Source organism: Nannobrachium achirus (assembly GCF_963921795.1).
Source record: "Nannobrachium achirus genome assembly, chromosome: 2".
Lineage (NCBI taxonomy): Eukaryota > Metazoa > Chordata > Actinopteri > Myctophiformes > Myctophidae > Nannobrachium > Nannobrachium achirus.
In genome coordinates, this window is record NC_137811.1 from 74,853,195 (window position 1) to 74,881,187 (window position 27,993).

The following is a 27,993-nucleotide window of genomic DNA, read 5'->3' on the forward strand; positions in this document are numbered from 1 at the left end:
ATGAAACAGCGGCTACAGCGCTAGTGTGGGAGGCTGCTTTCACACTGTTTCACAAATCACAGACTGGGATTTTAGCCTGACCACATTATTCAGATTTAGATTTAGGAGAGAAACCGGCATTAGAAACACAGAGGGTTCCCGAAGGGTTCCCAGTTCGATCCCGGGCTCCCCCAGAGTTAGTGTGGAAGAGTCCTTGAGCAAGACTCTGAACCCCTAGTTGCTCCCAGTGAGCAGGTTGGTGCCTTGCATGGTTTCCTCTGCCATCGGTGTATGAATGTCTATGTGAATGGGTGAATGACAGTAATGCACAATTTATGTAAAGTGCCTTGGATAAATGTGCTATATAAATGCACTTTTTATGTTTTAATGTGGGCAGGTTCCTCCAGACGGCAGAGATGTTGAAGCCTTCCACTCCCTCAGCCAGCCATGACAGCACCGGTACTACAGGCACCGACGATGGAGCCGAGTACTATCCTCACATAGGTATACTTTATGATATGAGTACTATCCTCACATAGGTACAGTTCAGTTCAGTTCGTTTTATTTTTCAGCACTTTCGGACAGTTCAATACAAATACAAGTCAGTTCGTTTTATTTTTCAGCACTTTCGGACAGTTCAATACAAATACAAGTCAGTTCGTTTTATTTTTCAGCACTTTCGGACAGTTCAATACAAATACAAGTCTGATATCCGTGCATCTGAACATAGCATAGTATCAAAAGATAAATAAATATAGAAAAAGTTCAAGTTCAAGAGTTCATTTGACATGATAAAGTGTCCAAGGTGCCAAAAAAAGGAGTAGGGAGAAGCATACTGCTTATGGAGCCCTACCCCTGGCTCATTCTCATATTTGATTTGATTTGATTTGATAGTCTTTATTTTGAACTCACAATTAAAAACAAAAACATTAAAACAAATAATAATGCTCACAAATATAAAAAACATGATACATAATCAAAAATAAAGTAAATAAAGTGCAATCATCATTTTTTTTTCTTCAAAAGTCCAAAAAGGAGTCGGATGAAGTAAATACTTATTAACTCCTACCCCCTTAATATATATATCATAGCAAAAGGTAAGAAGGTAAGAAATAATAAGAAATACAATAATGTTTTGTTCTTGTACGTATACAGCATGTACTCCTGCACATAATATGATCCTCACTCTCTCTCACACACTCAACTCACTCTCTTGCATGTGAGAGACAAAGATAGCAAAGAGCTCCACATAGAATGAGTGTCACCGTGGACTGGGCAGGAGTATGATAACAATATATATACTATATTAAATATGATCCTCACATAGGTATACTATATTAAATATGAGTACTATCCTCACATAGGTATACTTTATGAATATTATCACATTTTCATGTATACTTTATGAGTATTATAAAGGTTTCCATACGCTGTGGATGAAAACGTTGTCATTTAAAGAAGTAAATGCTTGTAAATTACTTACCAGATTGAACCTTGTGTAACTGAAGCCTCTTCAGCCCAGCACCCACAGTGTGCTCTACGCACATGTTGCCTTTTCAATATTTATTACATTTTACAGTTTACAGTTTAGGCATTTAGCAGACGCTTTTAATCCAAAGCAACTTACAATAAGCAGATAAAACATCACAATCATAAACAAGATAATATGTCAGTACATCAACAGCAATATAACAAATGCAAATTAATATCTATCTAGAAAACAAAACAATATAATCAGTAAAGAAAAAAAGGTTCAAAAAACCTAAAAACTAAGCTAACTAGCTTCATGTATGGTCATTGATTTTTCAGTAGTGCTAAGGGTTTAGGTGGAGTCTGAAAAGGTGAGTCTTCAGTCCACGGCGAAAGCTAGCGAGTGAGTCTGTTGTTCTAAGTGCGACAGGGAGTTTATTCCACAACTTGGGGGCCAGGAGGGCAAACTGTCTCGGACGACTGGATTTTTGCCCTGGGGTTTTTAGCGAGGGTTCTGTCAGCAACCCACTAACAGACATAACCACTTTACAACCTGGCCTATTCTGGGCTTCTCCTTATAGCGAAACCTTTTAACAATAACAACACATACCAGCTCACGAATCATTGCATGTGAGCTTGTAGATCGTCTATTTTTGTGTGACATACCAACATTGTCATACGACAAAGTATATAATGGGCCATTCATTTATATTTATACCAGGAAAACGAAAACATGCAATATATGGAGATACAAGGTTTCTGCCCGACAGTGACCGCATGATGTTTGCATGCAGTTGAAACAAGGGCTTTGCAAGAACATGTGTATTTTTTTTTTCCCCCTCCGTCTAGTGTTTGTGCAGAACAAAGCCAGACGAGACGAGTTCTGTCCCAGGAACCTGAAGAAGATGCACATGGTGGTGGACAAGCTGATGGTCCACTCTCACCTCAAATATAAAGGTAGTGATGGTCCTCTGTCACCTCAAATATAAAGGTAGTGGTGGTCCTCTCACCTCAAATATAAAGGTAGTGATGGTCCACTCTCACCTCAAATATAAAGGTAGTGATGGTCCTCTCACCTCAAATATAAAGGTAGTGGTGGTCCTCTGTTACCTCAAATATAAAGGTAGTGGTGGTCCTCTGTCACCTCAAATATAAAGTTAGTGGTGGTCCTCTCACCTCAAATATAAAGGTAGTGGTGGTCCTCTCACCTCAAATATAAAGGTAGTGGTGGTCCTCTCACCTCAAATATAAAGGTAGTGGTGGTCCTCTCACCTCAAATATAAAGGTAGTGGTGGTCCTCTCACCTCAAATATAAAGGTAGTGATGGTCCTCTCACCTCAAATATAAAGGTAGTGGTGGTCCTCTCACCTCAAATATAAAGGTAGTGATGGTCCTCTCACCTCAAATATAAAGGTAGTGGTGGTCCTCTCACCTCAAATATAAAGGTAGTGGTGGTCCTCTCACCTCAAATATAAAGGTAGTGGTGGTCCTCTCACCTCAAATATAAAGGTAGTGATGGTCCTCTCACCTCAAATATAAAGGTAGTGGTGGTCCTCTCACCTCAAATATAAAGGTAGTGATGGTCCTCTCACCTCAAATATAAAGGTAGTGATGGTCCTCTCACCTCAAATATAAAGGTAGTGGTGGTCCTCTCACCTCAAATATAAAGGTAGTGATGGTCCTCTCACCTCAAATATAAAGGTAGTGATGGTCCTCTCACCTCAAATATAAAGGTAGTGATGATCCTCTCACCTCAAATATAAAGGTAGTGATGGTCCTCTCACCTCAAATATAAAGGTAGTGATGGTCCTCTCACCTCAAATATAAAGGTAGTGATGATCCTCTCACCTCAAATATAAAGGTAGTGATGGTCCTCTCACCTCAAATATAAAGGTAGTGATGATCCTCTCACCTCAAATATAAAGGTAGTGATGGTCCTCTCACCTCAAATATAAAGGTAGTGATGGTCCTCTCACCTCAAATATAAAGGTAGTGATGATCCTCTCACCTCAAATATAAAGGTAGTGATGGTCCTCTCACCTCAAATATAAAGGTAGTGATGGTCCTCTCACCTCAAATATAAAGGTAGTGATGATCCTCTCACCTCAAATATAAAGGTAGTGATGGTCCTCTCACCTCAAATATAAAGGTAGTGATGATCCTCTCACCTCAAATATAAAGGTAGTGATGGTCCTCTCACCTCAAATATAAAGGTAGTGATGGTCCTCTCACCTCAAATATAAAGGTAGTGATGATCCTCTCACCTCAAATATAAAGGTAGTGATGGTCCTCTCACCTCAAATATAAAGGTAGTGATGATCCTCTCACCTCAAATATAAAGGTAGTGATGGTCCTCTCACCTCAAATATAAAGGTAGTGATGGTCCTCTCACCTCAAATATAAAGGTAGTGATGATCCTCTCACCTCAAATATAAAGGTAGTGATGGTCCTCTCACCTCAAATATAAAGGTAGTGGTGGTCCTCTCACCTCAAATATAAAGGTAGTGGTGGTCCTCTCACCTCAAATATAAAGGTAGTGGTGGTCCTCTGTCACCTCAAATATAAAGGTAGTGATGGTCCTCTCACCTCAAATATAAAGGTAGTGATGGTCCACGCATCTTAAATATAAGTAAGGGATAATGACTGGCTCCTTGGTGAATGACGATACATAACAGACCGACGGCCTGATAACTGATAACTGAGTTATCAGGCCGAAGGGATGTTATATTATATATCGTCATTCACCAAGGAGCCATTCATTATCCCGCTTATTACCCGGCTACTAAATCAAATTAATAATTTGACTCAAAACTAGAAACAAAACAAAGTATTTCCTTGTTTACAGACGGCTGGAAGTGTTCCACAAGTGTCGCGCTGGGCGTCCCCCTAGCGCGACATGGTCGCCTTGGAAAACAAGGAAGTGCTGATTAGATAAGGTCCATTTTCTGATACTACGTCTACTATGTCTCGCTTAAAATATTTTAAAAAACATTCTTGATTGCAACGTTTAGTTCTAAATGTCGCTGTGTGTGTGTGTGTTTACATGGCTGACATGTTGGATACGGCACAAGATTCACGCAGTGCAGCTTGACTGCAGCAGGTGCTTTGAGCCTTTGATTAGGCAGCGGTCTGTTATAGAGCGGAGCGGTCTGTTATCGGAGAATATCAGACCTCTGATTTCAGCGATTGACCAATCAGAATCAAGCATTCAAACAAGCCGGGTAATAAAGGTAGTGATGGTCCACCCATCTCAAATATAAAGGTAGTGATGGTCCACCCATCTCAAATATAAAGGTAGTGATGGTCCTCTCACCTCAAATATAAAGGTTAGAAAGATACTGCAATATTTACTTGACAAAATACCCCTATACTCGGATATGGTATTCTGTCTGTGGTGTTGTAGATGTCAGATCTAGTTTCATTCACTCTATTAGAAGCTGGAATAAGGTGATTGGTAGGTACAGTATGTTCAGATGTTACCTGGGATACAAAGGCATATGAAGATCTGTAACTGGCTCAGTTGCAGGACAGATGACAGCCAGTTAACACTTCATTTCGATTCAGCTACAGGATCCCATTGCATTACACTGCTTACCATGCTGTGCTACTAAATGGCCAGATATTGTATAGATGCAGAGGAACTCACTGTAGCTTGAGCCACATTCAAAAGTTTAGGTATTTGATCAATTGATTGCATACTTCATTAGAAGTTTGCATAGGAAAAGCACAGTACAGTACAGTTCAGATACAAGGTCTACTAATAGGATTTAAACCCAATAAAGCACTATGGCATGTTTACATTGGGAGTCTTTAAACAGCAGCTCCTTTAAACAACATTTCAGCTTGAATAAAGTACACAAAGCACATTTTAAAATCCTCACAGAGATGAAAAACATACTTTTACTGCAGATCAGTGACATACTGTAAGGTTCGTTTTTCCCAGCAGTAACATCACAAGCTTTGTTTATTTTCCTTCCCTTGAAACCAATGAAAGGCTGTTACTGGACATAACCAGTGGGCTCGGACGTAACCTGTGGGCTCGGTTGGGATCGGCGAGCCCACACTTATCAAGCTGTGCGCACGCGTGCCCCACATGCACGCACGCACACGCGCAAGCACGCACGTCATCAAGTTGTGTGACAGCTCGACGGCGCACCAGTGTGTTGAGTGCACGCACTGACCAACCCTCCTCAGAAGATGGGGTTTGACGGTGTGGTGCGTCAGTGCGGTGTTTTGATAGGTTGGTTTTCATGGCCGTGTCTCGAGCGCTTCTCAGCTGTGAACAATGGAGGAAATGACCGCAAAATGCAGCATTTGCAGCTTAATTGGTCGTTTGGGCTTGATAGTTTCACACGCATCAACGGGTAAACTAACAGCAGGTATGCCAATGTTAGGAATTACATCTCCTTTCAATATCAACGTTACGTTAGCAACTGCTGCTTTTCAGAATGTTTACCTTCAGAGTTCAGAGTGAAAAAGCACACAGCTGCCTCTTAACTGGTCGTTCGTAAATATGCCACACTGAACGCACTCTACAACGTCACGCCCACTGCACTCGCTACACTGAGCACACACCCGGTGCGGGTTTCCGAACGCACCCTAAATAATAAGAAATATAATTAGATTAAAAATGTTGTGTTATACAGTATTAGCACTGAGCGGCAGGCATGCGTGCACACATGTGACGTCATGACTTTTGAGGGCCACCACTTCAAAAACTCATATCACACCACTGGACGTAACATGATGTGTTTTCAGGGACATTGTCCACGTTATCCAACATGGTGTGATGTATCTAACACGTTCCACTGATGTTTCCAGGGACCCTGTCCATGCTGGACTGTAACATCTTCCCAGGTCTGGGACGGGACTACCTGGACACGGAGGTCAACATGTTCCTGCTTCCTCTGCAGGAGAGTGATGGAGACGACGCCCTGTCTAAAGCAGGTCAGAGCAGACATGATGTTCTGTAGAGCATGATGTTCTGTAGAGGAGACATGATGTTCTGTAGAGGAGACATGATGTTCTGTAGAGGAGACATGATGTTCTGTAGAGGAGACATGATGTTCTGTAGAGGAGACATGATGTTCTGTAGAGCAGACATGATGTTCTGTAGAGGAGACATGATGTTCTGTAGAGGAGACATGATGTTCTGTAGAGGAGTCATGATGTTCTGTAGAGGAGACATGATGTTCTGTAGAGGAGACATGATGTTCTGTAGAGGAGACATGATGTTCTGTAGAGGAGACATGATGTTCTGTAGAGGAGACATGATGTTCTGTAGAGGAGTCATGATGTTCTGTAGAGCAGACATGATGTTCTGTAGAGGAGACATGATGTTCTGTAGAGCATGATGTTCTGTAGAGGAGACATGATGTTCTGTAGAGGAGACATGATGTTCTGTAGAGCATGATGTTCTGTAGAGGAGACACGATGTTCTGTAGAGCAGACATGATGTTCTGTAGAGGAGACATGATGTTCTGTAGAGGAGTCATGATGTTCTGTAGAGCAGACATGATGTTCTGTAGAGGAGTCATGATGTTCTGTAGAGCATGATGTTCTGTAGAGGAGACATGATGTTCTGTAGAGGAGACATGATGTTCTGTAGAGGAGTCATGATGTTCTGTAGAGGAGACATGATGTTCTGTAGAGGAGACATGATGTTCTGTAGAGGAGACATGATGTTCTGTAGAGGAGACATGATGTTCTGTAGAGGAGACATGATGTTCTGTAGAGCAGACATGATGTTCTGTAGAGCAGACATGATGTTCTGTAGAGGAGACATGATGTTCTGTAGAGGAGACATGATGTTCTGTAGAGGAGTCATGATGTTCTGTAGAGGAGACATGATGTTCTGTAGAGGAGACATGATGTTCTGTAGAGGAGACATGATGTTCTGTAGAGCATGATGTTCTGTAGAGGAGACATGATGTTCTGTAGAGGAGACATGATGTTCTGTAGAGGAGACATGATCTGTAGAGGAGACATGATGTTCTGTAGAGGAGACATGATGTTCTGTAGAGGAGACATGATGTTCTGTAGAGGAGACATGATGTTCTGTAGAGGAGACATGATGTTCTGTAGAGGAGACATGATGTTCTGTAGAGGAGTCATGATGTTCTGTAGAGCAGAAATGATGTTCTGTAGAGGAGTCATGATGTTCTGTAGAGGAGACATGATGTTCTGTAGAGGAGACATGATGTTCTGTAGAGGAGACATGATGTTCTGTAGAGGAGACATGATGTTCTGTAGAGGAGACATGATGTTCTGTAGAGGAGACATGATGTTCTGTAGAGGAGTCATGATGTTCTGTAGAGGAGACATGATGTTCTGTAGAGGAGACATGATGTTCTGTAGAGGAGACATGATGTTCTGTAGAGGAGTCATGATGTTCTGTAGAGGAGACATGATGTTCTGTAGAGGAGACATGATGTTCTGTAGAGGAGACATGATGTTCTGTAGAGGAGACATGATGTTCTGTAGAGGAGACATGATGTTCTGTAGAGGAGTCATGATGTTCTGTAGAGGAGACATGATGTTCTGTAGAGGAGACATGATGTTCTGTAGAGGAGACATGATGTTCTGTAGAGCATGATGTTCTGTAGAGGAGACATGATGTTCTGTAGAGGAGACATGATGTTCTGTAGAGGAGACATGATGTTCTGTAGAGGAGACATGATGTTCTGTAGAGGAGACATGATGTTCTGTAGAGGAGACATGATGTTCTGTAGAGGAGACATGATGTTCTGTAGAGGAGACATGATGTTCTGTAGAGGAGACATGATGTTCTGTAGAGCAGACATGATGTTCTGTAGAGGAGACATGATCTGTAGAGGAGACATGATGTTCTGTAGAGGAGACATGATGTTCTGTAGAGGAGACATGATGTTCTGTAGAGATGACATGATGTTCTGTAGAGGAGACATGATGTTCTGTAGAGGAGACATGATGTTCTGTAGAGGAGACATGATGTTCTGTAGAGGAGACATGATGTTCTGTAGAGGAGACATGATGTTCTGTAGAGGAGACATGATGTTCTGTAGAGGAGACATGATGTTCTGTAGAGGAGTCATGATGTTCTGTAGAGCAGACATGATGTTCTGTAGAGGAGTCATGATGTTCTGTAGAGGAGACATGATGTTCTGTAGAGGAGACATGATGTTCTGTAGAGGAGACATGATGTTCTGTAGAGGAGTCATGATGTTCTGTAGAGCAGACATGATGTTCTGTAGAGCATGATGTTCTGTAGAGCAGACATGATGTTCTGTAGAGCAGACATGATGTTCTGTAGAGGAGACATGATGTTCTGTAGAGGAGACATGATGTTCTGTAGACCAGACATGATGTTCTGTAGAGGAGACATGATGTTCTGTAGAGGAGACATGATGTTCTGTAGAGGAGACATGATGTTCTGTAGAGGAGTCATGATGTTCTGTAGAGGAGACATGATGTTCTGTAGAGGAGACATGATGTTCTGTAGAGGAGACATGATGTTCTGTAGAGGAGACATGATGTTCTGTAGAGGAGACATGATGTTCTGTAGAGCAGACATGATGTTCTGTAGAGCAGACATGATGTTCTGTAGAGGAGACATGATGTTCTGTAGAGGAGACATGATGTTCTGTAGAGGAGTCATGATGTTCTGTAGAGGAGACATGATGTTCTGTAGAGGAGACATGATGTTCTGTAGAGGAGACATGATGTTCTGTAGAGCATGATGTTCTGTAGAGGAGACATGATGTTCTGTAGAGGAGACATGATGTTCTGTAGAGGAGACATGATCTGTAGAGGAGACATGATGTTCTGTAGAGGAGACATGATGTTCTGTAGAGGAGACATGATGTTCTGTAGAGGAGACATGATGTTCTGTAGAGGAGACATGATGTTCTGTAGAGGAGACATGATGTTCTGTAGAGGAGACATGATGTTCTGTAGAGGAGTCATGATGTTCTGTAGAGCAGACATGATGTTCTGTAGAGGAGTCATGATGTTCTGTAGAGCATGATGTTCTGTAGAGGAGACATGATGTTCTGTAGAGGAGACATGATGTTCTGTAGAGGAGACATGATGTTCTGTAGAGGAGACATGATGTTCTGTAGAGGAGTCATGATGTTCTGTAGAGGAGACATGATGTTCTGTAGAGGAGACATGATGTTCTGTAGAGGAGACATGATGTTCTGTAGAGGAGACATGATGTTCTGTAGAGGAGACATGATGTTCTGTAGAGGAGACATGATGTTCTGTAGAGGAGACATGATGTTCTGTAGAGGAGACATGATGTTCTGTAGAGGAGACATGATGTTCTGTAGAGGAGACATGATGTTCTGTAGAGGAGACATGATGTTCTGTAGAGCAGACATGATGTTCTGTAGAGGAGACATGATGTTCTGTAGAGGAGACATGATGTTCTGTAGAGGAGACATGGTGTTCTGTAGAGCAGTGGTTCTCAACCTTTTCAGGCCGTGACCCCCAAAATAATCATATTTTAACTGGGGACCCCCCTGACCCTGACGAGCATTAAGAGTTGAGGCATTACATTTTTTATAACACAGTTCTATTGTGAAAATAGCAGATCTACATGCTCACAACGCCTCGCGTTGCGAGGCGTTGTGAGCATGTAGATCGGCTATTTTCACAATTTCTGCCTCTAATATTTGACAATATGGCAAAAGTTTAATTTGTCAATTTAGAGGTACCAGTAAGACTCCCTAATCGGGAGATAAGCGACCGTAGGTCACTTATCTCCACAAATAGGGCAAAAATGTGTTTTGCCAAAATCTTCCTGATCCATGTTGATGACATGAGTGTAGACATACTGTGTAGTGATTTTCGTGATTTTAGGGCAAAATCTGTAGGAGCAGTGTCCAAAAATGTGTTTTTAAAAATCGGCCTGGAGGTGGCGCTATATGGGAGAGATTCATGTTGATGGGATGAGTGTAGACATACTGTGTACCGATTTGCGTGATTTTAGGGCAAAAATTGTAGGAGCAGTGTCCAAAAATGTGTTTTGCAAGAATCGGCCTCATGGTGGCGCTAGAAGAGGGCCATGTGAGAAATGAGGGGTGGGGTCTCCGCGCCGGCAAGGCGGACGAATAGGTACCGGCCCCGGCTGTCCCGGTCGCTCCTAGCCGGAGTTACGGCATTTTATGTGAGCTGCAGTGTAGGGGGTCCTCCACTGGGGGCGCCACCACTTTTGCATCCATTCTGGAGCACCAGGAGTGGGTGGTCCCCGGGAATTCCCCGTGAGCAGCCCTGTTGGGGTGGTCATTTGGTCAGTTTAGCACATTTGGTCATTTTTTACATCTGGGGGTCCCCCAGGGACCTGGGGGTCCCTGGAGCTCCGGGGGTCCTTGGAGGTTGTAGTTCGGCAGGCAAGGAACGTGTGTGCAAAATGTGGCATGGATCGGGGCAACGGTTGCGGAGATATGAGCAGGGCAAGAGTGTGACGTGTGAGGTGTGACAGACGGACTGACGGACTGACGGACTTACACTTTGTGCAGGGTTTGATAGTAAATGCGACCTACGGTCGCAATTAGAAAGTCCTTGAAAATGCACTTTAGAAATGTGCAGATACCCTCTATACCAGGGATGTCAAACATACGGCCCGCGGGCCGAATCCGGCCCGCGAGATGATTCAATCCGGCCCCCCAGGCTAGAGCATACATTTCTGAGCATTTAGGAAAAAAAAGTAAGTCTCTAGCCCATTCCTGTCAAGAGTTATGATTGTTTTAAGAATTAACCTAACTAACTCCTTCTCACTGCAGGCTAGGTTTCTCCCACCTGGCAGTGATTGAGTTGATTGATTGGAATGTTAAGTGACCAGCTCTCTCTCTCTCTTTGAAGATGACAGCATTGCTAGGAATAGGGTGGTTGGTCTGGCTATGAATAATACCTGAACATACCTACAATATTCGAACTGTACTCAAAGATTACACATATTAGACATGGAAATTAATGTTGTTAAAAAAAATAACTTATTTAAAAAATATAATAATAATAAAAATGTAAAAGTTTTATTATTCCGATATTTTCTGAATATGCCATTATTGTTCATTACTTTTATTTTTTTATTATAAAATACAATAAAAATTATTATTGTCCTGCATCAATAATATTTTTTTTAGCCATTTACAAATTATAGCGTACTGGAGACTATCAGGAATTTATCAAATGGTTTATTCTTATTGGCACTTCTTAAAGGAGTAGTTCACCCCCAAAATGCCATGGAGCCAATGTAGACTCATTCCTAAAACAGAAATTTGATTTCAATAAATACATGCCTATTGATTCCGGGACCCAAATGCGTTTGGGTCCCCATCCGGAATCAATGGGGGGAAGTGTACTATTATCACATTTTTGTCTTAGTAATGCGACAAATAAAATAAAAATATATTATTGAACTCAATTCTCCATGGCGTGAGTAATCAAAGAAAAAAAAGTCATTTTGGGGATGAACTACTCCTTTAAACAAATAGCATCTCTCGTACCTAACTGCAACTGTAATACCAATAATGAAAGTAGCTATTTTACTTAATAATGAACACAATTTGTAAAATGATATACTGCTATACTGCTAGCTACAGCAGTGGCTGAGACGACAGGAAGAAAAACAGAGCGAACATGTGCGCGACTGTGCATGCCATCCGATCCGCGACTGGTTCGGCCCTCATCAAGTCGCCTTTCATCCAATGCGGCCCTCACCCCAAGATGAGTTCGACACCCCTGCTCTATACCCTTAAACTTTGTGGTTTTTTGTTTACTGTTGAGTGAGAAAACAATGTTGCACAATGTTAAACAATAGAATCCAATGGTGGTGTTTAGCTGGTAGGGGGAGCTAAAATAAAATGATTTAAACCTTTTTTTGGATAAAATACAAACGTTGTAATATTACAACCGTGGGCCTTAGAGGGTTAAGCTAATCATCTGGAGACCCCCCAAAATAATTTGGGGACCCCCCCTGGGGGTCCCGACCCACAGGTTGAGAACCACTGCTGTAGAGCATGGTGTTCTGTAGAGCAGACATGATGTTCTGTAGAGCAAGGGTTTTCAAAGTTAGTCTGGGATCACTTCACTTTATGGGCTTGTAACCGGTCTGGAGCGGGGGGATGCGCCTCCATTGGAGTCCATGTTAAAATAATTTACCGGGTCGCGGTAAAAGAAAAACATTTTAAAATTCCACAGACACCACCATTGTTCATGGGTGAAAGCATCCTACTTTACCCTACGTTAACACAAATAAAATCCACGTAGAAAGTCTTAAACAGGCGATAGAAACGTCAATGTTTTGATTCCACTGACGTCCGACGCCATTTTGCGCGCCCGAATTCATTAGGGGCACATGTTTTGTTTTTTTTCTCTTTTATTATTATTTATTATTTTTAATTTTTAAAATATTTGTTTTTGGGCTTTTTATGCCTTTATTTGATAGGACAGTAGGCTGACAGGAAATGGGGAGAGAGATGGGGAATGACATGTGGCAAAGGTCGTCCGGATCGGGAATCGAACCGGCGACGCCAGCAGGCATCATAGCCTAGTATATGGTATGCGCCTTGACCACCAGGCCAGCGGGCGCCCCAGGGGCACATGTTTTAGTAGTTCTAAGTTCAAACATTAGCCAAATTGTAAAATAAATATAAGAAATAGGCAAACATTTTGAAAATAGCCGATCTACAAGCTCACATCGCTCGAAAACATTGTATTGAGGACTCATAAAACTTTTCTGGGACCCATTTGAATGACCACCTGTGGGTCCCGGGACTGCACCGGAAACAGTTTTAACCCAAAATAATTCCCCTGCACTCAAGGACATACTTTTAGGGCCTTTAACTCCTTGATGCGGAGTAGTTTTGCTTTTGAAAAATTATTTTGGTATATGCATCTTTTAGTCCAACTCGTAGCGACTGGAAAGACTACACTAGGCTACTCAAGCATTTTAATAGGGATTGGGGAAACAAACGGAGGGAACCAAATCAAAGCGACGCCGCTTCTTCTAATGGTTTCCACGTTGGGCGGAAACCAAACGGCCTGTTGTGAACGAACACCAGGCTTTTCCCCAGAAAGCCTGGTAAGCGAGGTTATTCAAAGTGGGTGACGGGGCACCCTGGGGTGCCTGCGACGGCAGTCCAGGGGTGCCGCGAGATAATTTGATAATATTTGGAATTTATTTGGACACTTGAAAAAATATTTAGTATCATTTTAAACTTGTTATTTTCAGTCGGTTCTAACCAAAATGGCTATTATATCAACGTTTTCCTCGTAACATGATCACTAAAATATCGTCACTGTCGGGCAGAAACCTCGTATCTCCAAGTTTCAAATGTGTACGTCTTTTGGTAAAGCAAAGCCCTGCTTCATACAAGACTGCTGCAGAAAACAGCCGATCTGCAAGCACAAAACGCCTCACGATGCGAGGCGGTGTGTGCTTGTAGATCTGCCGTTTTCACTAGTTTAGTATATTTTATAGATAATAAATACAAAACAAACGGTTTTGGACATACAGTACAAGGTTTCCACCCGACAACGACGATATGCTATAAATATAAGGTGCTGGGAGTGAAAATTATAATGTAGGGGTGCCTAAATTATAAAAAAATCCTGCATTCCCGCAGGACAGGAGTCAAATTTTGATCATTGCCGTGATCGGGACGGGACAGGAATGAAAATCACCGGGAGTGGGCAGGAGCAGGAATCATTCCAGACCAGTTCATCAAACCACAGAAATAAACAGTGATACTTTATTAGCAGTTTGGGAGGAAAAAAAGCACAGGAAAGTGAGGTCTTTGAACTGCGAACATTATAAAACTATACATTATATAATAATAAACATGATATCTAATATAATATGGATCAAAATGGAAAAACATTTTTTTTCGGGAAGCGGGAGGTGATCGGGAGTGATTTTGACCAGGAGCAAGATGGGACCAGGAAAACATCTACAGGAGTGGGACAGGACGGGATTTATCTGTTTTCCTCTGGCCCAGGATTGGGATGGGACAGGATTTTTTCTGCGGGACGTGGGATGTGACTGGAGTGAAAATTCACTCCCGTGGCATCCTCTAATGCAGACATATCTGTTCCTCTACTAGAGGAAAGCAAAGACTTTTAAATGAACTGTTTTTTTTATTTTTATTTTTTTATTTGTGAGTCACACTTATGGTCGCAAGTTACTATTCAAAGCTCCACCGGCTGTCCCCCAGTCAGTCAGTAGGTCAGTCACGTCACACTTTTGCCCTGATTTCTCACATGGCCCTCTTCTAGCGCCACCATGAGGCCGATTATTGCAAAACACATTTTTGGACACTGCTCCTACAGATTTTGCCCTAAAATCACACAAAGCGTTACACAGTATCTCTAAAGTCATGTCATCAACATGGATCTGTCCCATTTCCCATATTCCCTCCTGATTGGCTACGATTGCCTTCTGAAGTTTGTGTATGTGACCTGACGCTCGCGTATCTCCCGATTAATCAATTAACTTTGCACGAAAACTAGTTACCGAGTCAGAATCTTGAAGATTTTTTACATTTTCCCTCCCAGTTTATTGGCATTTTAAGCAAGGGAGGGAATATGTAAAAAATCCTAAGATTTGTGCACTTGGTGACTAGTTTTAGATTTTTGTCTTAGGTATGGGCATAAGGTTTTCAAAAACCATCGCAAACGAGTTGGGCTCGCACCCGAGTCTCCTGTTTACATAGCTCCAGGCAGCCATCGTGGATGCCTTTCCAGAGGTTTTTCCACTTCTTTTGCAGACCCAATAGTAACATAATCCATTAGTTATTTGGGGTTTCAACCATATCTACAGTAATATTGGATTCATTGCAAACAGACCACTAGGGGGTGAGCCTGACTTGTTTGTGGTGGTTTTTGAAAACCCTATGCCTAACACCATGCAAAAAAATAAAATGAATTCCCTCCCTGCTATAATAATAATGAATGTATTTATATTGATCAGGACATATAATAATGAATGTATTTATACATTTTATATTGATCAGGACATATAATAATGAGCCTCTTCATGTGTATCAGGGTGTATAATAATGTATTTATATTGATCAGGGTGTATATTGAACCTCTTCATGTGTATCAGGGTGTATAATAATGAATGTATTTATATTGATCAGGGTGTATATTGAACCTCTTCATGTGTATCAGGGTGTATAATAATGAATGTATTTATATTGATCAGGGTGTATATTGAACCTCTTCATGTGTATCAGGGTGTATAATAAGGGTGTATATTGAACAGGGTGTATATTGAACCTCTTCATGTGTATCAGGGTGTATAATAATGAATGTATTTATATTGATCAGGGTGTATATTGAACCTCTTCATGTGTATCAGGGTGTATAATAATGAATGTATTTATATTGATCAGGGTGTATATTGAACCTCTTCATGTGTATCAGGGTGTATAATAATGAATGTATTTATATTGATCAGGGTGTATATTGAACCTCTTCATGTGTATCAGGGTGTATAATAAGGGTGTATATTGAACAGGGTGTATATTGAACCTCTTCATGTGTATCAGGGTGTATAATAATGAATGTATTTATATTGATCAGGGTGTATATTGAACCTCTTCATGTGTATCAGGGTGTATAATAATGAATGTATTTATATTGATCAGGGTGTATATTGAACCTCTTCATGTGTATCAGGGTGTATAATAATGAATGTATTTATATTGATCAGGGTGTATATTGAACCTCTTCATGTGTATCAGGCTGTGGGACGTCCCCTCTCTTCTCTCTGCTCCCGGGGTACAGAGGACACCCCTCCTTCTCCTCTCTGGTGTCCAAGCTGCGGAGCCAGGTCCTGGCCATGCCCCGCTGCCAGCTGTCACACACCATCCTGACCGAGAAGAACTGGTAACATTTAAACCTTTTATTATTAAGAACTGGAAACATTTAAACCTTTTATTATTAAGAACCAGTGTTGGGCAATATTACTTAGGAGAGTAATCGTTACTTATTACTTATTACTCCTTGGAAAAAGTAATAATATTATATTACTTATTACTTGGAATCAAGAATAATATGTAATATATTAAGTTATATTACTTTTTTTTCCCCTGCAAAATCTGTTTAGCCAGCTCCTTTTAGAACTGAATCCAATTTATTGGAACAATAAGAGTCTCTGGGATGCGATTAAAGAAATTATAATTGCAGGCTTTGTAATTAATTCATCTCAATTAATCACATTTTAATCACATTCACACATCAATATTTGACCTGGGAACAGTTAGAAACATTTTTTAATGGATTTTGGTATAGGCCTACAAGCGAATCAATTAATAATTAAGACATATAATATATAACCCAACAAAACATTGCTTATTTTTTATTACATTTAAAACTCTCAGCTCTGTTGAAGACGCCTGCCTATATTATCCTTAAATAATATGCTACATATTTTCTTTTCTGCCTAAAAAGTGTAGGCTATTTTAGATGTGAGGTGCAGGGGCTCTGGGTGTTCCCACTAAGGAAAGTAGGCTTTCAACTCCCTGAGGGTGCTGAGGCCTGCTTTGCACCCTCATTTTGGCCAGGGAGCACCCCCACCTCAGTAATTCCCGAAATTTACATTATAATACAGTAGATCAGCATTGGCTGGCCACAACCGGTTTGGCACACACTCCCATTGGTATGCAAATTTAGCCTTTTGTTTTCACCTGGCCGATTTGAGTTGGGTATCCTTCACTTAAAGCATAGCACCCTCAGCCATTGTGGGCTGCCGCCGGCCCTGACATGAGGCTTATTGAGCACAGACAGTGGAGGCTACGCTAACTGGCTAACAGCAGCAACTCAGTCCGCAGTGGTCCACGGTGGTCCCGCTGAGCTCCGCGGACGGTCCGCGGCGCCCCCGCGACGGACCCCTCCGCGGCGGACCCCGCGGCGGACCCCTCCGCGGCCGAGTGGAGTGCTTGTAGATTGTAAACGTCCCATCCATGTAAACGCGTCGCACGCTATGCTCTCTCTGTGACTGTGACAGGCAGCGCAGCGCTGACACTGGTCTCATGACATAAGCAACGTCATAACTGTGCGCGCTGCGCAAATGACTGATCTACAAGCTACATCGCATCTCTGTAGATGTATGTTGATGTCTTGTAGATCTGTTCTTTTTATGCAATCGGCTAAAACGGCTAGTAACGGAGTAGCGAGGCTTTTTTTTTGCGAAGTAAAGCGTTATATATTACCATTTTTGAGCGGTGGTCACAACGCTCCTATACGTGGCCGTGTGTGTGGGTCTGTCTGTCTGCGTGTCTGTCTGTCTGTCTGTCTGTCTGTCTGTAGCCTGCAGTAACCTTTTCTGACCACACATGTTAAGGGAGGGGCGCTGTTGTTCAGGCCAGGCCAGACCAGGCACACACACACACACACACACACACACGCACACGCACACGCACACGCACACACACACACACACAGGGGGGAAGGGGGGGGGGGGGGGGGACCACCGCTCAGTTCACACGGGTGTGATTTTTTTTAGAGTAATACCTTACACTACTCGTTACTGGAAAAAGTAATAATATTACAGTAATATATTATTAGTAATTCGTTACTGCCCAACACTGTTAAGAACTGGTAACATTTAAACCTTTATTATTAAGAACTGGTAACATTTAAACCTTTTATTATTAAGAACTGGTAACATTTAAACCTTTTATTATTAAGAACTGGTAACATTTAAACCTTTTATTATTAAGAACTGGTAACATTTAAACCTTTATTACTGTCCCACACCATCCTGACCGAGGAGAACTGGTAACATTTAAACCTTTTATTATTAAAGGAGCTACAGTCAACTTTTCATTGTAGGGCCGACACTTTGTTTACATCCTAGTCTATAGACCAAGGGGCAAGTTCTGCCGATTTAAAATGACTCCAATACGGAAGTAAAACTTCCTATGATTGGCCGCTAGTTGCGCTGTTTTCCCCCCCGGCCGGTTGCAAAAAGAATTGTTCTCCATTGGATCCCATTCATTTTCCCCTTTCGTGTTCTAGCCTTAATTAACATTTCATGAATACTTTATGGTTCCTATCGCTAGTTAAAAATTGCCTTTCAATCACCATCATATGCGTTTTGTCGAAATTTGGTCAATTTATTTTAAAATAGATGATAAAGTTGCAGGGGCGCGGCTGATCCCAGATCAGCCTTTGCCCACATCAGCTCATCAGCGTTGGTCGTAATGCGACGCACTGTTAGCTTGTAGGTCGGTTTTCTTTGTACAACTGCGTTTAAACATTGTTACAATATAAAACTATTATACAAACCCAGGTTACACTGTACAATATAGGCAGACGCTCTTAATCCAGAGCTATTAAAATGAGCGAGGACATAAATAAACACACATATAGGCAATTCTATATAATTATAGGCTATAAATGTTAAAACATCGTTTTTGTTAATACGCCTATAATTTATTTACTCTTATAGGCATATCAGCCACATGACTTGGTATTTATTTATTATGAATTAAGGCTATACCTGCCCGATTGTGTAACAACTTATGAGAGCCTATATATAATGCCACCAAAACAATGCGTCTTTATTTTATTTTTCTCGTCATGATTTGTGCAAGTATGGCATGCCACATCAATCCATGATCGACATGAGCGAGCCTACAGATTATCAGTGGCCACTGCCGCCACTCACAGCCAAAATAGCCTATGTTCTAAGCCAATGGAAGCCTATATTATTTTATGAACTCGTCTTTAACATTGGCATATGGCATTCTTGATAATTTGTCATGTATGCCTACCACAGACTTACTTTACATTAGGCCTACTTCAGACTATTTATCAAATATTTCATGTAACATTTTGGAAACTGAAAACAGCACTTTTTACATAAGTTGCATGTCCTGCTATCCTGTATCCCTTGGCACCTCATATACCTGTTGTTGAAGCCAGCTGAGTATGGGAGATCTTGGTCGGAATTTGAAGTTGGTCATAGCAGGCTTCGGCGACGTGATGTTATGGCAATTATCTGGCTTTTTGTAGGTTTAGAACGGCTAGTATAATAATGTATTTCCCCCAAGTAACCACTCGTATATAAAGTGGTATAGCATATAATAGAATATAAAACTAAACAAAAGAAACACTCAACATTTAGCGCCTCGCCAAATGGTATTAATTAAAACATTTGAAAACGACACTGAGGCTACAGTATAATTGTCACAGTCTGCACGTCAAACAAAGTTAGCACTTACATTCACACATACAAATGTCACACAAATTAGCATAGGAACGCACACAAATAGGCATTGGTTGATCTCACATTTTATTTCCAAAATATAAACCAGAATGAAATTGACTGAATCAAAGAGGAGGAATAGGCTGAATGATGTAGGCTACTACTGTAAATACCTCAATCAAACAAAAATGACTTGAATAAAGCGCATTTACGTTAACGATCGCTGATTGAAATAACCTCTTTAATATGTAGGAATAATTAACCCACGATACTGCATAATGTCAGCTCAATAATTAGTTCACAAATCAATTCATTAATCCAGCTTCTCGCTACTGTAGCCTACTTAGCATGTCACAATCATAGACTGTAGTCACAATGGACAATTCATATGCATATTGCATCCATTCCTACATTAATCGCATTGTTAACATAGGTGTCACATTGACATTGTTGACAGCTTTTGTTAAGAGGTGTGAATGAAAACTATTAGTGCAACTTCAGTCCTATAAACATCACAAATCCCTGTTAATAAATATGAATAAACCCATGCATAATTCTCTGGACGAATGCCTCTTTGCTTTGTGAAAAGTCTAGTGGACAACTGGATTATTATAAGACCCTGCAGAACTGCACGGGCACTTTCAAAAGTAGAGTCCTCAACAAGGCTTCCAATGCGGGGTACAGAGTCCTAGACGGCCCGGTCAGGTTAGCGGTGGCTGCATTCCAAACTTTCGGTGCACAAATCTCTGTAGTCCGTGGTAAAATGAAAAAGTTTTTCGGACATTTACTGTCACTGCGGTCCGTTGTTTTTCGCTGGCTGGCTTGTGGGCGGTCCACGTTTTCTTCTTCGTCTGCTATATTTTCGGCAGAGCTCAACGCATTCTCCCGAGTATCCTTGCGTTGCACGTGACCGTTGGCAGCCAATAGCATCTCTGGTGCTTTTACAATTCTATTTATTTCTATGATGGCGACACCCATTTCAAGGCGTGGAAAAGTGCCATTTGCGCTGCATAGAAACCAATGGCGTCGCTTCGTCCATATTTTTCTACAGTCTATGCTATAGACTAGAATGTAAACAAAGTGTCGGTCTGACAATGGCCAAAATGATTATTTTATTATTATTTTACGCTTTTTGTGGTCATATTTGAATAGAAACACAATAACACATATATGAAGCTTATTTTTTTTATAAAATATTTTCGAAACATTATTTTTATTTTAGCATCCCTTTTTCAAGAAAAAGTTGACTATAGCTCCTTTAAGAACTGGTAGCATTTAAACCTTTATTATTAAGAACTGGTAACATGTGTGTGTCATGTAACATGCATATACATGAAGGGCACGGTGGTGCAGTGGTTAGCACTTCGCCTCACAGCTAGAAGGTCCTGGGTTCGATTCCCGCCGGGGGAAGCTGTGGGCGCTGGGGGCGTGTTCCTCCACCCACGTCATCAGCACCCACACCCTAGGTGGGGTTGGCGATAGGGCCTTTCTGTGGTGAGTTTGCATGTTCTCCCTGTGTCTCCTTGGGCATAGGCCCTCACACAAAAACATGCAGTAGTCCTGGTTTCTATACTACCTCCCCCTAGCCAGCCGGGTGCTCCCCAATGTCCCCTGGTGCGGCAGGGGCAGAGCGGAAACCAGGACTACAGGTTAGGTAGTCACCGGGTGAGAAAAATGGGTTACAAAAACCGTGGGATAAATTTTTTTTAAGAAAAAAAAGAACTGGTAACATTTAAACCGTTATCACTGTCCCACACCATCCTGAGAAGAACTGGTAACAATATTACCTTTATGTTCATTTACATTACTGTAAAACTAAAGAAACACTCCAGTACAGTACAGAGAGCAGAGAGACAGTGTAGTGCCTGACAGTGTAAGAACCTGACATCTGTCTAAACAAGGTAAACACGTAGAGTACATGGAGAGCAGAGACACAGTGTAGTGCCTAAAGAACCTGACATCTGTCTAAAGCGGGGCTCAGCAACCCACGGCTCTAGAGCCGCATGCGGCTCTTTAGTGCCACGCTAGTGGCAACCTGGAGCTTTTTCAAAAATGTATTAAGGGAAAATGGGGGGGAAAATATATATATATTTTTGTTTTTATATGGTTTCTGTAGGAGGACAAACATGACACAAACATTCTTAACGCTTTCCAATGCTGTAAAAATGTGGAGAATAAATATTGAATTTAATGCTCATTATGTATTTGTAGCCTACTTAGTCATTTTGACAGTAGGCTAATATAGCCAATATATTTTTTTTTCTCGCAAAGTAAAGCCCTGCTTCATCATACAAGACTGTCGCACAAAAGTAGTGAAAACAGCAGATCTACAAGCACACAACGCCTCGCGATGCGAGACGTTGTGTGCTTGTAGATCGTCTGTTTTCACTAGTTTAAATAATTTTGTAAATGATAAGTACAAAACGAAGTTTTGGACATACAAGGTTTCCACCCGACAACAACGATATATAAGGCTTTTATATTTTTTTGCGGCTCCAGACAGATTTATTTTTAGTTTCTTTGGTCCAATATGGCTCTTTCAACATTTTGGGTTGCCGACCCCTGGTCTAAACAGTCTACCATCCACATAATCTAGACCCGTGTTTCTCAATCTTTTTTGGCTTGGTACCCCCTTTGGCTTGGTACCCCCTTTCGCTGATTTTTTAATCCAAGTACCCCCTTTACCTGACAACATTTTCCAAACTGCAATTAAAGGTATATTCAGTGATTTGTATTTCATTCAAATAAAAATATAATTGGTACATTTTCCATTCATTCTCCTCACTAGAATGTGTGCTGACCATATAAGGACTTCCAACATGGCCCGTGTTGCGAGCATAGCTAGATTCCGTTTTCAGAGGTGGCCAGCCAGTCCTCGACCAATCAGGGTAGAGAATGGCCGTAGTTATGTTATGATGTTAAGTTATGATGGTCAAAATAAAAGTTTTGAGAACCACAGTCGCTCTGAATTAAGAACGTCTGCTAAATGCCTAGATTGTAAACTACTGAACTCATAAAATGCCACAGTCTCGTAGTAAATCAGTATCATACATATCCTGAAGCTGGAGACGTAGGCCTACCGATATTCAGTGATTGGGTCTAATGATCAGAACGAGAACATTATAATGGTGTAAAAAATCTATAAAAAACTAAACATTTCCACGCTGTGACAAGATGACCCCCGGCCACTTTCATTATCACTGAATACACCTTTAAAACCATAACTAGCGGTATATGATAACCCCCCTTTTCAAGAATATAACATCACAACAAATAAAAAAGGGAGTGAGAGTTTCAACACTGTGGCCATAACATTTTCAGTCCAGTTTTCATGTCAATATTAACTTACAATCAAACAACATTCAAACACATACCAGTTGCCTGGTACCATGTAATTTGGGGTTGGCAACTATAGCCCCTTTTCCACTGGCCCAACTCCACACCACTCCACACCACACCGCCCACTTGTGTGAGGTTTTCCACTACAAGGTCCTGGGTAGAGTGGTGTGAAAGTGGTACTAAACAGGGTACTAAAAAGTATCCACTCTAGAGTAGTTCTGAGCTAGGCCACACAGGGCCAAACACATCATAATGACTGATCACTCACTGGGTTTTCATTTAGACCACCAGGATATAGTTGTAATACATGATAATAGATTCTATTGTGTTATAACCACTATTATAATCTATTATAGTATATTATACTTATCATAGTAATACATTAATACTTTATAATGTATTATAATCACAGTTATAATCCATTATAGTGCATTATAATTATGATAGTTGTAATACAAATGTATTATGTATTATAATCACAGTTAAAAGGGTCAATTTGTTTCTTACCGATAGGGGTACTTTTGTGTAATGGAAAATGTAGATATTTTTATGTGGTGTGGTGTGGTGTAGTGTGGTGTGGTGTGGTGCTAAAACTGCAGTCGAAAAGGGGCTATTATAGCCCCTTTTCGAGTATTAATGTATTACTATGATAATTAAAATACACTATAGTAGATTACAATAGTGGTTATAACACAATAGAATCAATAGAACAATAGAATTATCATGTATTACAACTATATCCTGGTGGTCTAAATGAAAAGTCAGTGAGTGATCAGTCATTATGAAGTGTTTGGCCTAGCTCTACTCTAGAGTGGATACTTTTTAGTACCCTGTTTAGTACCACTTTCACACCACTCTACCCAGGTCCTTGTAGTGGAAAATCTGGCACAAGTGGGCGGTGTGGTGTGGAGTTAGGCCAGTGGAAAATGGGCTTTATCAGGCTTACAAGAAGTTTCTCCAAATGTCATCATTAAACATAACAGTAAATGTTGTTTCTACTTCTATGAATAATAGTATCATGATTTCCATTTCTATTTTTCTTTTTGGTGGGCATTATCTCGAGTACCTCCTGCAGTGCCTCTGCGTACCCCTAGGGGTACACGCACCCCCATTTGAGAAACACTGATCTAGACAGTGAAACTATGGGATGACCCCATAAACAATGAGCTGTGTGAATAACAATCTATTTTAATGTAGGCATTTAGCAGACTATTTATTCAGAACGACTTACAGTGGGCAAAGGTGTTTTGGACACAGACATCAAACAAAAAAGCCTCTTTATTTTATTATTTTATTTTATTTTTATTTTGTTTTATGAGTTTCTGTTGTGTTGTTATGTAGGTGGTGGGTTTTTGCACGTGTTGGGGGGGGGGGGGGGGAATGTGGATTTATAGAGGAAAAAAAAGGAAAAGAAAATGGTTGCAACTATGGATGTAGAATGTGAAATGTGAAATGTGAGAATTGAAATCATTGCAATAAAAATTATAAACAAAAAAAAAATCCAGTGGGCAAGGTAAACCCGTACAGTACATGGAGAGCAGAGAGACAGTGTAGGTCATACATGGGCAACTGGCGGCCCGGGGGCCACATGCGGCCCCCACCTTCACTTAATGCGGCCCTCAGGTTACCGAAGTGTGACTATTTTGATTTCAGCTGTTACAATACTAGCTTACATGACTAGTACAGTACTAGTCTTTTTCATGTCCAATGTACGCCTATTTGTATTTAAGTTCATTAAGTTAACATAAGAACATATAAATGCATATGAAATTAAATAACAATTTTACTTTTAGGGATTCCAATTCAAGAATAGCAAAAAAAATAATTTAGGATTCCAAATCAAACATAGCAAAAATAGCAGATCTACAAGCTCAAAATGCGTCGCAGTGCGACGCATTTTGAGCTTGTAGATCGGCTATTTTTGCTATGTGGCCCTCTGGAGTGAGAGTGAAAACATAGTGGCCCTCTCCATCATCAAAGTTGCCCACCCCTGGTGTAGTGCCTAAAGAACCTGACATCGGTAGCCTGATCTCAGACTCAGCTCACGCAGTAGTCTGAACCTGTGCCCTATTCTAAGCGATTTACGGGGGAGGGACTTTTGACGCACGGTGATCGAGACGCACGGTGGACGCGACGCACGGTCGCGGAGAGTGTGTGTGTCTCTGTCTGTGCCAGTGACTGCTTCCACACAGAACTGCGACCAGAAACATGTAATCAACATTAACAGCTTGGTGAAATCAGCGCGTGCGTGTGTGTGTGTGTGTGCCTTCCTCAGCCTGCCTGTGTGTGAGAACTTCGTTTGAATCGTTTCAACTGCTGCGCGGATTGGATATTCGTTAGACCCACCCCCACCCCCCGCGCTCATTGGACGGGCCGAAAATAAATGCCGATTCATGTACTGTACTCAGCTCCAGACCAGAGAAAGAGTCCACTCTGAGAGTGGGCGGGGTCTATGGTCTGGAAGCAGGCTACGACATATGTCTAAACAGTCTACCATCCAAATAATCTAGACATTGAAACTATGGGATGACCCGATAAACAATGGAACAAGCATCTGTGTAAATAACATGCTTTCTAAATAACATTCTCAACTTAGTGATCAAGAACAACACGTGAGCCAATGTGTGCATGACCAGTCGTTGGCGTCACACCATCGCACCATCCTCACATAATGTTCTCCTCATCACAAGCTACAAGTTCTACAAGCTCGCAGCGTGGCACCGAGTGCCACGCTGCGAGCTTGTAGATCTGCTATTTTTGAAAAAGTCGTGAAAATGTGTGCAAATCTTTGAATATATGTATTTTCAAATCGAACGTTTGTAACTCAAATTTTGCTTCTGGGTGGTCCCTGGAACTAGATATTTTGAAATGGGGGTCCGTGGCCAAATAAATATCATTTTGGGGGTCCTTCACATGAAAAGGTTTGAGCACCACTGACATAGTAGTCTCTCAAGAACAGACTTTTCTTTGACGATGGCTGGCCAGATTGCTGACATAGAAACCTAGGTTTTTTCAAAAATCTTAAAAGGATTCAAAAGACACTTATAGAATCGGGTCAAAATTCAAATGTTCACGATTTTTCAAAAATAGCAGATCTACAAGCTCGCAGCGCGCGCTGTGAGCTTGTATATCTGCTATTTTTTTAATCTTTAAAGCAGGCCTAAATGGGTTAATGTTGTGAACTGTGCCTAATGCAGACGTGTGTGTGTGTGTTTGGCTGTGTTCCAGGTTTCACTATGCAGCTCGTATCTGGGACGGAGTGAAGAAATCCTCCGCTCTGTCCGAGTACAGCCGCCTGCTGCCCTGAGGGACATAAGGAGCATAAGGGACATAAGGGGTCATAAGGGTGAAGTGCTGCACAGAGAAGCTCTCAGTCAGAAGGCGCTCTTCAGTCCTGTACGACACTGGTTTTCAACATGTGGCCCGGGGGCCACCCGGGGTCCCAACATGGACCCTTACAGCTCTGTGACTCTGAGAGTTAAGAGTTCAGACCGCAGGCAAAGCTGACCTTTTTTAACTCATTCCCTGCCAGGCCCGATAGTCCCGAGATTATTCCAATGTCTTTCCCCGCCAGGCCCGATAGTCCCGAGAATTTAAAAAAAAAAAAAAAAAAAAAAAAAAAATTTCAAAAGATTTTTTTTTTCAAAAAAAATTTTGGACCCCAAAAAATGGAGTAGGCATGATAGCAATCGCGAAATTGCATGTTTAACCCCCATAGCAACCCCATCTTTCAAGCATGGCAGCCATTTTGGCAGCCATCTTTGTTAAACATAGTGGCTGTTATCTCATGAATGCCTGAACGGATTTCCATTCGGATTTTTTTGTTTGAAAGCTGTGAGCAATGTGGACACACGTGGTGCATTATCTAGGCATGGGTGTGCATGATCCGTGCACACCCAATTACATGGAAGTCTATGGAGACGAATGGCAGGTGGGAGTACGGAGGTATGTTAAAATGGCGGTCAATGTGTTAAGGAACGACTGTCCGCGCATTATTCACAGATCGGATCAATCGTGGCAGGAATTGGCTGATCTACAAGCTCACAACACGCCGCAACGCACCACGTTGTGAGCTTGTAGATCAGCTACGTTTCGGAGAGCGACACCGTTGGACGACCAAGTGTGAATCAAACCAGGCCCCAGTGTCTTGAGTGTCCTCCCTGCTAAAAACCTGTTTCCATTTGAGGTTATAGTTGTTGTTTTGTTGCTGTTCAGACTAGACCTGGGGTTTTCAAAGTGGGTGACGGGGCACCCTGGGGTGCCGCCACGGCAGTCCAGGGGTGCCGCGAGAATATTTGATAATATTTGGAATTTATTTGGACACTTAAATATTTAGTGTCATTTTAAACTTGAAGTGCAACATTGTTTTCAGTCAGTTCTAACCAAAATGGCTTATTATCTCAACGTTTTCCTCGCAACATAATCACTAAAATATCGTCACTGTCAGGCAGAAACCTCTGTCGCACAAAACTAGTGAAAACAGCTGATCTACAAGCACACAACGCCTCGCATCGCGAGGCGTTGTGTGCTTGTAGATCTGCTGTTTTCACTAGTTTATTACATTTTATAGATGATAAATACAAAACGAACGGTTTTGGACATACAAGGTTTCCACCTGACAACGACGATATGATATAAATATAAGGTTCTGGGAGTGAAAATGTAGGGGTGCCTCGGATTAAAAAAATATTCATGGGGTGTCCTGAGACAAAAAGGTTTGGGAACCCCTGGACTAGACAACAGTAACCTCGCGTCACCAGGCTTTCTTGGGGGAAAGCCTGGTGTTCGTTTACAACGGGCCGTCGATTCGTTCTAGGCGGAAACCACAAGCAGAATAAGCGACGTCGATTTGTTTGTTTCCCCCCGTTTGTTTCCCCAATCCCTATTAAAATGCTCGAGTAGCCTAGTGTACTCTTGCCAGTCGTTGGACTGAAAGATTTACCAAACGAATTTTCCGAAAGCAAAACTACACTGCATCAAGGGGTTTATTAGGTAGACCCTAAAAG

The 27,993-nt window shown here is 41.5% G+C and overlaps 1 protein-coding gene across 2 annotated transcripts in view; it reads left to right on the top strand.

Moving 5' to 3' along the window:
* The window catches only part of smg9 (SMG9 nonsense mediated mRNA decay factor), a 65,176-nt gene extending 37,714 nt beyond the window's left edge, over positions 1-27,462 (top strand). For both annotated transcript variants that reach the window (XM_080749153.1, XM_080749154.1), the window contains 5 exons: positions 377-483; positions 2,299-2,406; positions 6,271-6,396; positions 16,179-16,323; positions 26,216-27,462. In XM_080749153.1, coding sequence (XP_080605279.1) covers positions 377-483; positions 2,299-2,406; positions 6,271-6,396; positions 16,179-16,323; positions 26,216-26,294 — 565 coding nt within the window. In that variant the 3' untranslated portion in view covers positions 26,295-27,462. The remainder of the gene's footprint in view (positions 1-376; positions 484-2,298; positions 2,407-6,270; positions 6,397-16,178; positions 16,324-26,215) is intronic.
* Positions 27,463-27,993: the final 531 nt, after the last annotated feature.